Source organism: Perissodus microlepis, chromosome 6 (assembly GCF_051167445.1).
Source record: "Perissodus microlepis isolate ML-2025 ecotype Zambia chromosome 6, ASM5116744v1, whole genome shotgun sequence".
NCBI lineage: Eukaryota > Metazoa > Chordata > Actinopteri > Cichliformes > Cichlidae > Perissodus > Perissodus microlepis.
The window spans coordinates 16,718,737-16,733,217 of record NC_140466.1 but is presented as its reverse complement, the minus strand read 5'-3'; the positions used below and the strand labels follow the sequence as shown (position 1 = coordinate 16,733,217).

Genomic DNA, 14,481 nt, shown 5'->3' with positions numbered 1-14,481 from the left:
AAGAGGAAGGGAAATGAAAGTGAGTTTCAAACAGGTTCAAGGAAATGTGCACTCGAGTCTTCTGTGCCTTTTTTTTTTATTCCTTCCTCTGCCACCCTTCCCCCTTCCTCTGTTCTCGTTTTAAGAGAGTTGAAGCAAAGTATGGTGTTAAGCCACTTCTAGCCCTCTGTCCAAAGCTAATGCATTCCCCTTAAATATTTCAATGTGCTTCGCTTGTGTTCTGCAACACTGAGTACAAGCTCTCCCTCAGCTGGCACCCACAGAGGCGCACTGCCACCAATGAAATCCTGCCAGTTAGACTTCTCAGACTGCTAGAAACAAGCGCTGAAGATTTGCATTTAAAAAAAGGATAGAGATGAGGGAGGTAGGAACTCTAAGACTGAGATGTAGATTATAGATACAGGGTTTGTGTGTTGTGTGACCATTTTTGTTTTTTTTTTCTTTACTCCTGGGTGTAAATGCTGTGATTGTTTTTTAACTTCCTGCACAGATGTAGAGCAGCATGCTAGCTGATGCAATAAGAAGCAAACTTGTGTTGTTTGTCAGATTCGGTGCTGCTTTCTAAAATCTGCTCTGACGGGCACTAATGTGACTCACACACAGAGACATTAAAGCCCTGCGAGCAATCCTTACAGGAAAAGAGCACCTGAAAAATCCTCTTCCCTCTTTATGAGCTGTTACATAAAACAATGACCCTTGTGCACTCTCCGTCAAACTGCACAGCGGCACCTCTAGTGGCGGCAGCATGTGTAGTCTTTATGGTTCAATAACTTCGTTCCTTCATTATGGTCTATACCTGCCCTCCCTGTTCCTTCTTTTCCTCCCTGTCTTCGTTCCTGCCCTCCATCAATCTAGCCTTTATATTTCACAGCGGCAGCCATCATGCAGCTGGACCTTGAGGAAATTAAAATCTGTCTTGCTTTGTCGCACTCCCCTGTGGACCTGCAGATGTCAATAAAATCCTCTATTATGTTCTGGCACATGCACACACAGAATGACATACTGTACTCAAGATAAACAGCATGCACACTTGTGCACACAAATATTTAACTGCAGGCTATAGAGTTGTTTGGGCTGTCATGTAAGCGCACGGCCAAGCTCGGCGAGTGTATTCATTAACCTGGGGCTCCCTGAGTCGTTTGGGCTGTCAGCTGTTAATTGATCTAATGAAGACAAATACTGAGGTGCTCTTTGTTCTTGTTTACGTTTGTAGTTGCAGAACCAGTAACCGGAAAAGCCTCATCCTGACCAGTACCTCCCCCACCCTGCCACGACCGCACTCACCACTGCCCGGACACATAGGTCAGTATGCCCGATGTATATGTTTTACCACATTCCCAGTTTGATTCCAGCTGCCTTTCCTGAACATCATATCAGTCTGTCCCGCCGCTTGTTTCTTAGCATCTCAATTATCTGCTATGAAAGCCAAAATAAATTGTCAAAAATGGGCATTGTTGAAAATTTGAAATAAAAAGAAAAAAAAGAAAAATTATATGAGGTGCAAAGTTTGAAAATAAAACAAAATTTACATTCACTGTTTTTACGCCAGCCAAAGGATTGTAATTATATTTTTTCTGTTGACTCTTTCTGCATTTGCATGCAGTCTGCAGTCTGCAGCTTGCTTGCATTGGCTGTGTATCCTGTCAGGTTGATCAGTAGAAAGCTGTAAAATATCCCCATGGCTGTCTCATTGCATCTGCATGCAGGAGCAGAAAAAAATCCAAGAACCCGCTCATGCAAACATGGATGGAGATGCACATTTCCTAAAGCTTTTGACACAGTTATTCTGAATATTCTAGGAAGTAAACAAAACCAACTGACTTTTAATGTAAAACAACCACAAACAGAATGTATTTTAGTTTATTACCCTGCCCGTAACCCAGAGCGTCTGTTTTTTTTAACTGTTTTTTCTCCATATGTATTTTATTAGGAAGCAGTCCGTTGGACAGCCCGCGCAACTTCTCACCAAGCGGACCTGCCCACTTCTCCTTTGCCTCTTCTCGAAGGTTGGCATCAGTTCTTTTGTGCAAAATATTGGAGCTTGACTGCTGTTAGGATTATTCTGAGACACATGCACACAAACACACAGTGAAATCCTTCAGGGAACACACCCACTCAGTCGCACACACACGTGTAAAATGGAGCTGCAGCTTTGTCCTGGGTCTGTGTGACTGAGGCGTGACAACAGGCCGACATGAATCAGGCGAAGTGCCTGGACTTTGCCCAAACGAGTCCCCCCTCATCACTCACTCAGGGGAAGTGTCAGACTCTGGGACAGCCGGAGGAGGCCTCAGGGAAGAGAGGGATGAAAGGAGTGAAAGTGTAATTGGATAGATTGAAAGGCAGTGAAGGTGGCAGAATTGCTCCGGTATAACAGCCAATTGTCCTGTTTGGAGGAACAAAAATAGAAACTGACATTTCGAATTTTGGCTGTTAAAAGTTGTAGAGAAAAACAGTTTTTGATTCCCTTTGTGTCTAACATATGCTTTCCTGTTTTTCACTTTTGTTTTTCATTTCTTTTCTCAGGGCCGATGGTCGCAGATGGTCTTTGGCTTCTTTGCCTTCCTCAGGATATGGCACCAACACACCCAGCTCAACGGTAGGTTTCAGCAGAAGATCGAACTCTTTGATTTTCATTCCTGCAGTTTAATGTGATCATTGCTGGAATTTTTTTGTCTGATTAATGTATTGAATGCATTTCCTTTGTCATAAAACATGTGCAAGGCTGATTTCATCATATTTTCATTGTTTATTCTTTACATCCCGTCTGTTTTTCCTGACCTTGTTGGTGCGTTGCTACATTCCTTGCTACCTGAAAGGCAAATACAGATTAATGGAACAAAAAAGGATATAGCATTTGTCCCATTTCATTTATGCTTAATCCGATTTGTCAGAGTTGATCTTCAAAAACATCAGTGTCACTGACTCATTGTTGTAAAGCTTTTGTTGCTAGAAGGCTGACTCTCTAATTCACACTTTCCGTAAGGTGGAAATGAAATTGTTCCTACTTGCCGCAGCTTTTCAAATCTTACTCTGGCTGTGGGTAAAGATAAGGAGACTTATCGCATTTCAAAATTCTTCCATGCGTCTCATCCGTCGAGTCCAAGGTTGTTCATTCCGGCACCACTAAATCAGAGGGTGTTTTCTTTGGTGGAAAATAACCTACAGGCCTTGAGGGCTCAAGTCAGAATCACCACTATTAGCTATCAGAGGGCGATAAATGTCTAGTCATCATTTGATTGACATATTTCTACTTGATTATTGCCTGCATGAAGATATTTACAATCACTGAGCACATGGGCATTCAGCCTGGACAGATGATCCATACTATATATAGACAAATCGATCGAGAGGTCGCTCCAGTTAATGATGCTGGGCAGGTGTCTTGCATTGCCATCTCAGCCACCATTTCTGTAAATGTGCGTCTAAATGAGTGAATGAGAGGCAAATTGTAAAGAAATATGCTGTGCAAAGGTTGAAAATCACTATGTAAGAGCAGTTTATTTGTCCTTCATTATCAACAAAGGCTTCCGCCACCATATGTGGCAGCTGGAGCTCAGATGATACAGCGAGTGGGCCATTAGTTGCTGAGTAGTTGGTTAGTCCTTGAGTATTTAAGTACTTGAATGCTTAAGGACACTTATTCCTATACAAATATTAAAGAAGGAGAATAAATGAAAGCAGGTGTATAAGAGGTTACCAGCATAATTGACCATACAACAGATGTGGCTTCCTTGGCGACAACTTTCCTCCATCTGTTGTGTATCATTAACTGCACAGCCACTGCTGCTGACTAAATGTGTCCTTGTAAGACAAAACATGTGTCTATCAAACTATGCTGCACAGTGTAGGTGCAGTGAGCTTCATATAAACCTTCTGAAGTAAATTGTTGAGCCTCTGTGATCATCGTATTTTTTAGTAGACATTCCCCCCGTGCTCCCTTTCGAAAGTGCAAAACAGAGAAGTGTGACCAGATACTACGTACTGCCTTTCATTTATAGTTTTAGCAGAGAATCGTGAAAAATGACAAGAAGAAAATGTGAAATGTGTATTTTGTTTTGTTTTTTTTCCTTTGGCTAATTTGCTGCCTAAGTCATGAAACTGCACCAGAACTTTACTTTCGCTATTGCTAAATAGATGAGGTGCATTTTATAGCCTGTGCATGAATATGGATTTCACTCAAAGAACTCATTTGCATATATTTACATGCACAAAATCAGCTCTGGCGCTGCTGAATTCATATTCTAAAGTTGCATGTGCTACGTTTGTTCCGTTTGGCTTTGAAACAATTACAGGCCACAGTCGCGGCTAAATGCCATGCATACACAAACACGCACAACTCCGCAGTCTTTGACTTTGTAATTCCTCTTGTCGGTCCCAGATGACTGTTAAGAAGCTTCTGAGTGGCAAGAACATGCATCATGTGTAAACCAGAACTAAAAATAAGTAATCAGTTGCTAAGATATGTTCGACCTGATTTATCTGAAACTGATGACTTGGCCTCTCTGGAAAAAGTGGAGCAGAGATAATTGAAATGTAACCAGTCTGTATTCATGACTGTTCCAGTATGTATTTCTCCATCCATCATTTCTTCGCAGAGACAGAGAGAGATGATAAAGAGGGACAACAGAGACAAATAAAAGAGAGTGTAGGTGGAAATGAAACTCGATTTGAAGCAAACAGAGAGCCAAAAACAATGTTCGCTTTCTTCTTGAGTGCAAGATGTTTGCGGCATAAGAGACTACCCGGAGAATTGAACACTGCCAAGGCCCATTTGGTAAAGACTCCATTTGAGAAATGGACTTTAATGTGTTTGATGCTCAGGTGGATGCGTTGACTCATAATCTACTCCCTGTACATTTCTGTGCCGTCCTGAACGCGATCGTTCCCTCAGCCTCTCTTCTCTTTCGCACATCATTTCTTTCATTGACTGCCTCCCGGCTTCTCCTCACAGCTGCACATGCAGAGACACGCACACACTGTAGATAACCCATTGATCTGTTTTTACTGAGATTGAAGGTGGTTGCTCTGTGTCTCCATAATCTTCTCCACCTCCATCACTCCTCCTACCCTGCCTTCCGTCCCATCAATCAGTTTTCAGTGCTCTCCTTGTTCTCCATTACTTGCTTGATTAGCTACAGCAGGGCCGCTGTATACTGAACAGAGCAGATCAGAGTACAAGGTGTATGTGTGTGTATACCTATAGGTAGAAATGACATAATATTTTAGAGAAAAGCTACAGAAACAGTTGGAAATGTATACAGACAGTGGATATGTAACAGTTTAAGCCTTACAGATGACACAAACAATAGATTCCTCATTTCTACTTAGATCCTGCCTCACACAGCAAAACAGCAATTTTACACCAGGGCAGATACAGGCTTGTCATATTACTCCCAATGCTCAAATTTATTATTATTTTTTTATATTTTTATTTCTACCTTTAACTTGTTTATAGTTGATAGTGCAGTCATGAGCTGAAAAAGCACTTTGGTCTTTTAAAAATAAGATGCATGTTGAATATTTTACTGAAAATCTTTGTAGTGGGAAGAAACTATGTTTTGCCATATGTCAGATTATACTTTACATTTCTGTCTTGGTTCTTTGTTAGAGATAGGAGTACATTGAAAGGAGTCAGTTGAATTTGTTTGGACATCTAGCTCTTAATCACCTCCGAGGTGAGGTGTTTCAGGCAGGTCCTCCAGGGAGGAAAACCCTGATGCACATGCGGGACAAACTAAAGAGTTTACATCTCTGCAGCTGGAGTTCTGGAGAAAACCACCCTTGTTTTTCTCCAGAAGAGCTGACGGAGGTGATCATTAAGAGGGGGGCTTGGGCATCTTTGCTTAGACTGCTGCCCCCGCAACCCAGATGAGCTTTAGAAGATGGATGAACGGATGGATGGATGGATTAAAGAAAATAATTCCAATTTTTTGTTCAAATGGTGAGACATTCTCATTTAAAATTAAAAGTTTCATAGCTTATAAGTGCAGCAGTGTCAATACACAATCCAATGGCAAATGCATTCCGCTCATACAACCTGGTACTTTTGTACCATTATAAGTGCTGTGTGCATTTGGTTCTAAGCATACAACCTATATGTTGCTGAGACTATTTTGTAATTTATTATGTTCGTGCCCTAAACCAGTAGTGACTTTATAACACATTTTATCATGAATCTGAATCTTTAAGCCACACTTTTCAACTCTTTGGAAGGATCTGCTGCTATTCACTTTTTTGAGATTTTCAGTAAATGCAGTGAAAAAGAATCATTTTATATAGAGGCAACGCTTCCAGTAAATATTCCATTCTGGGACTGACTTTATATTTTCCTATAAAGCTGTTAAAGCCAAGCATTTTTTATGATCTTCAAAAATTTCCTCCTCAGGCTATTCTCAGCGGCAAATCTTTCTCACTCCATTTATAAGCCCGATGCACCTGAAATGAATCTGCATATTCTTCAAAATATCTTTCAGGAAAAACATGCAGAGACTAATTTCGCTTTCTGTTTAGCCTCAAAGCCATTAAAGGTCAAAAGCATTAAGGTTGAATGACCAGTGGTTCAGCTGTGCCACCATAATAACAAAACTAAATGTTGGAGATATTTATCATATTTGTTTTTCTTTAGTAGTAAGCAAGCAGAAGTGAAGAAAGACTGACAAGTTGGAGAAATGCTCCAAATGAAGTAGCAAAAGCAAATCATATAAACTTTTATTTATTCATGACATCCATCATGTTCAGTGGCATTTCCCCTCATTCTTCAATCTTGCTCTGTCTTTGGGGAACTTCTTAATTGATCATGTTGCACTCTTAGCATTGCAATTTCTATACTTTTCTTCAGCCTGCAAGAGACTAAGACCTGAAAAGAGTTTCTAATGGATTTTTATAGCAGAAATCATTGTGTGGCCAAAACCAACCATTATGTCCCATTGGGAGATGTGTTCATTAAGGCTCCCATTGATCCAGGCTGTTTTTTTTCCTTCGGTGCTGTAGAAAAGTCTTTTGTTTAAAACCAGGCAGCGCTGCCATTAATCGCCCAGAGGCATGAGATGCTTAACCAGCAGTCAACTTTTACTCGGGGTGATTTTTTGATTCCCTGCAGTCTTTTTGCTCTGTTTTTCAGTCTGCGTTACTCTGTTTTGCACTCCTACACCAACTCCTTCTGGATATTTTGCTTGTTTCGCCACCTCTCTCCTTGTTCTTTTAACTTGGTTTCTTCTTCGTTTCAGTTCTTTGTTACACCCACTCACATTATAGTACACCTTGTTCTTCTCTTCTCTTCTCTTCTCTTTGTTTTTGATGTTCTTTTTCATCACTGGATGTCTATTTTTAAACTATTGATCTTGCAGCTCTTACAGAGGCTTAAAAAAAATCAAACGACAGACAGTTCACTTTTTAACCTTGCCTCCTTTTCATGTCTCTCATGTCTCTCCAGTCATCCAGCTCATCCCAGGAGCGTCTGCACCAGCTGCCCTTCCAGCCAACCATGGATGAGCTGCACTTCCTGTCCAAGCACTTTGGCAGCACAGAGAGCATCACAGACGACGACGGCGGGCGCCGCTCGCCCCACGTCCGTCCTCGCTCCCGAAGCCTCAGGTGAGAGCGTGACAGGTAATGGGCAAAAGACTGTTTAAGTAAAGGATCCCATCCCTCCTGTGTGACACTGGAGAATAAAGATGTCAACATCAAAGCTTTATTTGTAAATGTTTGAGTATTCTGTGTAAGACATAACAAAACTAGCCAAAATTCAACATGGCAAGCTGTTATCAAAGGACATTTAGCAGCCATTAAAGATGATAAAAGCAATATTTATTCAGTTACTGTGCAGGACCAACTTCTTTCTGTTATTAAGAGGTGTGGAGTGCTCTCAGTCATTAATTCAGATGAGTCACCTTTTGTGAATGTGCCAGTGCTTTATTTGGTGCAGCTCGCATTTACAGAGAGGGGACATTAGGTTTGTTAGGCCTATTCATCAAACACATCATGCTCTGTTTTGAAGATGTGTCTACCTTAATAAACAGTACTTAAGTCCTTGCTGTAGCGGCACCAATGCAACACTGTAAAATATCCCTTTATCATGGTATAGCGATAGGTTTGCAGTAGTACGCAGGACACAGTCGACAGAGGTGGAAAGTAACAAAGTACAAATATGTTACTTGAGTTTTCAGGTACCTGCACTTTACATGACTAGTTATTCTTCTGACATGTTTCTTTACTTTTAGTAACAGTATCTACTTTACTGTTACCACTCTAGGCTCTAGTTTTAACACATTTTAGGAGAATATTTTGCCTTTCACACATTAAACCCATTTGAACCTAAATAGAGGGAACATGAAAGACAATCCTATTGGTGGATCCAGCATCAGTGCTTATTGCTTCTGACTGGCGTAAAAGATGCAGAGATGAGATGCAGGGAAGAGAGCAAAGACGGACCTGTGACAGAAAAAAGTACCATTAGCAGCTTCATGACACACAACAAACAAAAACAAAGATATTGATCAGTTAGCTTTTCACAAAACTAGCGGATAGAAATACCCCTCGAAGAGTTACTTTGTACTTTTTTTGTCGTTAAGCTGCCGGGGCGGCGAACCACGTGGACACCTACGTTTGTGAATGCGATAACTCAAGAAAGAGGCAACGTAGGAGCTTCAAACTGATACCATAGGTGTGTCTAATAGGAGGCTGAGGGGTAGCGCCAGTTTTCACTTTGACCTAAAAGAAATTAAATTAATATTTCTACCTAAATCTTTCAGAATGCAAGTACTAGCTGTACTTCTACTTAAGTGAATAATCTGTCTACTGTTTCCACCAGTGCAACAAAAAATAACCAGTAATTATCTTTAAGATGTCAGCTGTCATGGGCAGTTTGCTAAAAACGTACATAAACAGTTTAAACTGGTCCCTAAGTATAATAAACAGTTCAGAATAATAAACTAACAGTTAAGGATAAATGGTTGAGGACGTTTTTATATTTTCCTCTGAAAAGCAGTGAAGTAGAAGTACAAGTGCCTCAAACTGTAGCACACCATTGATGTCTCTGTACTTAGGGTTAGTGTATTTTCCACCACTGTTATTATATCAGTAGCGAGTCCAGCCTCCAGTGTGTTGAGCATCTCCAGGGTGCAGCAGCTTCTTTAATAGCTGAAGCCTCTGGTGTACACTCCCTGCAACCACACCTATTATAGCCTCCCCTCTGGATGCAACATGTCCTAACTACATCCGACACATCACTACTCATCAGTATTCAGTTTTCATATTAAGCTCCTCAGCAGTTCCTGGCCTAGATAATCAGCTCGCAGACTTTCCTTATTGTGTATATGTTAAATTATAATGTGTTTTCCCATAAAGGACTTTTTATCAGTTCCTTTTTCTTTACAGATGTGTAGATCAGCTCAGTTCCTGAGAAATAAAATCAACAAAGTAGACTTTTGCTGCCATATGTTGGTTTAGCTTACATCTTGTGAAAGCATATGCTGAACTTTCATGTTTACATGCTTGTGACATCTTTGCCACGGTCAGGATGGAGGAGATGTAGGAAGGGACTGCGTCCATAATAGAAACGTGGCGTACTGAATTTCTGATCAGTTTATTAGCGTTATATACCAACAGGACAGACATGAGGGAGTGCGGTGAATATTTTCTCCGTTCAGGTGAAAAATACAGAATTGCTTCTCTTTGGGCTGCCTCCTCTCACTCTGTTCTGCTCAGTCGGTGCTGTATATTACACTCCTGCTCTCTGTTTGTCTGTTTTCAGCCCGGGGCGCTCACCATCCTGCTATGACAATGAAATAGTGATGATGAACCATGTCTACAAGGAGCGCTTCCCCAAGGTCAGGCTCGCACAACAAATACGCAAGTGTAAACTGTACCTCCACGCACACCTCAAAATACACACACACATGCGCGCGCACACATACACAATACGCATACTGGCAACAGACATCTCTCAGCTACATTTAAAATATTTGTTATATTTCTTTTATCCAAAGTGAGTCACTATTTGCAAGAATCTGTTGTTTTAAGTAAGCAGCTGATGATCTAAAAGTGCTGGAGGGGCTGAACATGTAAACAAAACAAGAAGTAAAACAAAAAAAAGCAGCAAAGCAGCTCCCTGGAATTTCAGACAGTGATAAAAGCTGCACTTATTTACTGTGATGATGTTAAAATAATTCAAAGGTAAAATGTTAAGTTCTAGTTCCAGAGGGAACAAATAACTGAGTTAAGGTCTTGTTGACCTGATGTTGCTTTAAACAGATTTTGCATATGAATATATAGAATTTATAGGCAGGGAGATGAATGGACACTGCAAGTTTTCTCCCTGAGCATGCTTTGGTGACATGGTGAAGCTTGCCATCCCTCTTTTGCACTCCTGATGGACTGCAGAGACCAAAACATGGATGGCATATACACCAATTAAACTACTTGCTGCTACACCAACCAGCAGACCAGTGACTACTGACCAGGACCAGTTTGAGGTTCATGGCTGTGTTTAAAAATGCTTCAAAATGAATGACACACACTCTATTTTAAACCATTTCAAAACTAGAATTTAACATTTAATTATTTCAAAGTGTAGTGCGCACTCTGTGCCCATTTCTACTCATTTTCAGTTAGTACTGGATTCCACTTTCAGGGTTTTCTGCTGCCACAGATTCCCTAATGCACATTTCTCTTACAACAAGCAGGTATCTGTGTGCTTGGTACTTTAAACAATGCTCACCACTCTTTATTTATTACATGGTTCGTGGTAAGCTGTTAAAAGGTCATCCATGTCTAAAGTCCTTTAGCAGATCATAATTAAAAAGTCAATTAGATGTGTTTTAATGACTCTGAGACGTGTAAACATGACTCAGTGTCTCAGGGAGCCAACCATTTTGATGAACAGTGAAGTGTGTGCAAGGAAATCTTTCACATTGCAGGTGTCCTCAAACACCTGCCTACACACACACACACACACACACACACACACACGTACACACACAAATCATAATCCTGCTCATTCACAGTGATGCATTGTGAAGCAGCACGAGTCTTCCCACTCACAAATCCCAAGTTGGTGAATGCAGGTTTAATATTGCTGTATTTTTTTTTAATGTTACTGTAGGAGTAGTTATCATTTGCATACTTGAAAAAGACTTGCAACAACTGTATAAAACTCAAGCACTGAGGAGAGGTTCCAGTTAATGAAACCTCTAGATCTCTCCCTGCTCTTCCCAAGAAACTATCTGTTTATATTTGGGCGAGTTAACCTGTCAGCTGAATAGAGCAGGGCGATATGACCAAAAATATTTATCACGATATACATTTGAAAATTTGTGATAACGATATAACTCACGATATAATTGACACTAGACAAAATACTTTACAACTCCACAACTTGCAAAAAAAAAAAAAAACATCAATGTATTTTCACTTAAACAAGCAGCTGTTTTTTATGTGCATTAAAGTTATATAAAAATTTAGCAAAGTCGTACTAAAACATTTGACAGATTTTCGAGCGCCGTGTGCCACATAAAATCGTTTCGAGGTCAGTAAACACAACCAGAATTCATACATAAGGCACACGGGATTATAAGGGGCGCTGTCGATTTTCAGAAAAATGCCGCATTTTCCAAAAAACACGGTAATAACGACGGCCCACTAGCATGCTCTACCAAAAATAGTGCTTTGTTGTGTATCTGAGGGACGAAAGCTAAACCAGTTCCACACCACTGAAGTTGCAGCATTTTTACAAACCAATTCTGGTTCATCCGTTTCATTCAACGATCCGCTTTCTCCCTTCTCATTCTCCGCCGCCGCCATGCTTTTCCCGCCGTCTGCGTATGAAAACAAGGCACTGCGTATGCGCGTTTTAACCATATTCTATCGCGATATTTCATTTTCTTATCGTTGCCCGACATTATACCGGTATTACCATGAACGGTATGATATGGCCCAGCCCTACAGCTGAATTAATTATAATGACCATTAAATGAGCTTAAGTGTCTTTACTTATTAGAAAATAATAGTAGCATCCTTCCAGATAATTGTTTGCTTCACCATATATGAGTACTGGTAATTTCTGAAAATAAAATAGGCAGAAAAGGCACATAAATTCTATAAAGTAGCACTTTACTGTGGCATTATTATAGAAAGCTGAAATACATACAGATTGAAAGCACAAAAATGCACTCAATATGAAGGTTAAAAAAGTGACAACAAATCAAGATAAGCCTTTATACACACAAGTTTGCAAAGTCTAATGTGGTTGTCGGTCTCCTCCTGAGGTTTGAGTTTTATGAATATGATGGAAATACTAAAAAGAATAACACAGTCAAAAGAGGTGCAATAGCAACCAAATGAACAAGGACCGAACACAGGGCGCGTCACGTTGTGTTACATCACTTCACACATCACTTTCGTTGAGGTGCCTTAGCTGAGCTGAGTTTCTGCAGCCCGAGAAAGAAATATCCTAAAAAATCTTCTTTTTTTTTTCTGCAGGGGAATGAACAGTGAAGTGCAAAAAAACATCAAGGCCCTTCCACAAAGGCTTGTTCAGAAAACAATGAGTGTCGTGTCTAAAGTAGCACATTTATATAGAATGTGTGGAGCTGGCTGAGTATCGTATATTGAGATAAAGACAGGTGATCGTATTATCTAACCACTGTTGTGTCTCTAATCAGGCCACAGCTCAGATGGAAGAGAGGTTGGCAGACTTCATCCAGAACTACTCCCCAGAGAGTGTTCTGCCACTGGCTGACGGGGTTCTCAGCTTCATCCACCACCAGATAACCGAGCTAGCCAGAGACTGCCTGACCAAATCACGCGAGGGCGTCATTACCAGCGTTTACTTCTGTGAACTGCAGGAGAATCTGGAGAAGATGCTGCACGACGTGAGTTGTGTAGCAGGAATCTGATGTGATGTGCTTCCACACCTCACTAACTGACCCTGTCTCTCCAAATTTCTGTCTTTCTTCATCAGGCCTACAAGCGCTCGGAAAGCTCGGAGCTCACCTTCGTCATCGAGCTTGTCAAAAAGCTCTTCATCATCATATCTCGTCCTGCCAGGCTGCTGGAGTGCTTGGTGAGTTCCGCCCTGCTTATCTGATTGTGGCTAAACTTTCAAACACATCGAGAATCCAGACTTTCTTTGTTTCTGGAGGCATTTTCTACCCTCATTGAGCTGCTCAAAGACACTCCCGTCCTCCCACATGGAAATGGAGGGTCGAATATGGTGAACTGGCACTACAGAATCTAAAAGTAGGGCAGAGTGTCGACTGTTCGTTCATTCTGAACTGATGAAACATAAGTGTGTCACTGCAGGAAGCTATGCTGCCACTCCAGTCAGGAAAGGTTCAAGGTTTGTTTAATCTTTTATGATGCATCTGTTTTACCAGTATGTTATTAACAGAGAAAGACAAGACAGGATGTCTTCTTTATGTGTTTCACTTTTGCAACTTACAAGTATAAACAAGTAGTGTTTGCAGCAATAAAACTGTGGTGGAATAAAACTGTGAAAAAAGAACAGGATAAAGGTCCAAATTATACAGATAAAACTACAGCAATACTGGTGTCTCTACACAGCATTAGGAGGCCAACATTTTGGCTACTAAGCCAGAGAAGATGTCTGTGGTAAGTTATTGGCAAATAGCAATAGACCTCAAACCAACTGACCTCAGACCATCCCCTGGGGTATCCCATTGCTACTGCCTTTTTCCCCGTTAACCCTGACATTTTTACAGAAGTAAGATTTTTTTACACCTAAAAAAGAAAATCTGCATACAATTTCATCAAACATGGCAAACACCTCTGTCTCAGATTTTAGAGAATTCAGAAGTAATTTGAGCCTTTAAATTTCCTACATTTCCTGTGTTGAATCTTGCATATTTGAATCTCAAACCAACTCTGCTTGATTTGTTTTTATTCTGTCATAACTTCGGCGCACACATAACACATTTATCACCAGTTGGTAATGAGATACAGGCCCAATCCAGTGGAACATGGAGATGAAATAAGCAAGATTATAAAAGACAAGAAAGGCAATGCACAACACCTCTTAATCTTTGAATTCAGGTAGTTCAACCCCTATTGCCACAGGTGTATAAAATCAAGCCTTCAGGAACAACAGCCACTCAGCCATGAAATGTCTGACTACATAAAGTTAAAGTGCTGAGGTCCATAGTGTGAAAAGTCACAAATGCTTTGCTGCTTAAATAACTGCAGAGGTCCAAACCTCATCTGTTATTAACATCAGCATAAAATACTGTGTATCAGGAGCTTCATTTGCCATAAAACTGCCAAATCAAACATACGCAGCTACAAGCTGTGGTGACTCTTGTGATAAGGGAGCAGTCAAATGTAGCTAGCTAACACGTTTTTAAAAGAAATACTGACATTCGCCATCAGAGTACAAATAACTTTATCACAATGTCGTTTAGTAGCATGTCATATTTTTTCCCCTGTTAATTACATGTAAAAATTTGAAATTTTAGACATACCAGT

The 14,481-nt window shown here is 40.5% G+C and overlaps 1 protein-coding gene across 3 annotated transcripts in view; it reads left to right on the top strand.

Annotated features, from left to right (window-relative positions):
- Window positions 1-14,481, top strand: part of mast1a (microtubule associated serine/threonine kinase 1a) — an 81,458-nt gene that overhangs the window by 41,329 nt on the left and 25,648 nt on the right. For all 3 annotated transcript variants that reach the window (XM_084931105.1, XM_084931104.1, XM_084931107.1), the window contains 7 exons: window positions 1,214-1,302; window positions 1,931-2,006; window positions 2,527-2,599; window positions 7,436-7,596; window positions 9,755-9,830; window positions 12,663-12,872; window positions 12,962-13,063. In XM_084931105.1, coding sequence (XP_084787231.1) covers window positions 1,214-1,302; window positions 1,931-2,006; window positions 2,527-2,599; window positions 7,436-7,596; window positions 9,755-9,830; window positions 12,663-12,872; window positions 12,962-13,063 — 787 coding nt within the window. The remainder of the gene's footprint in view (window positions 1-1,213; window positions 1,303-1,930; window positions 2,007-2,526; window positions 2,600-7,435; window positions 7,597-9,754; window positions 9,831-12,662; window positions 12,873-12,961; window positions 13,064-14,481) is intronic.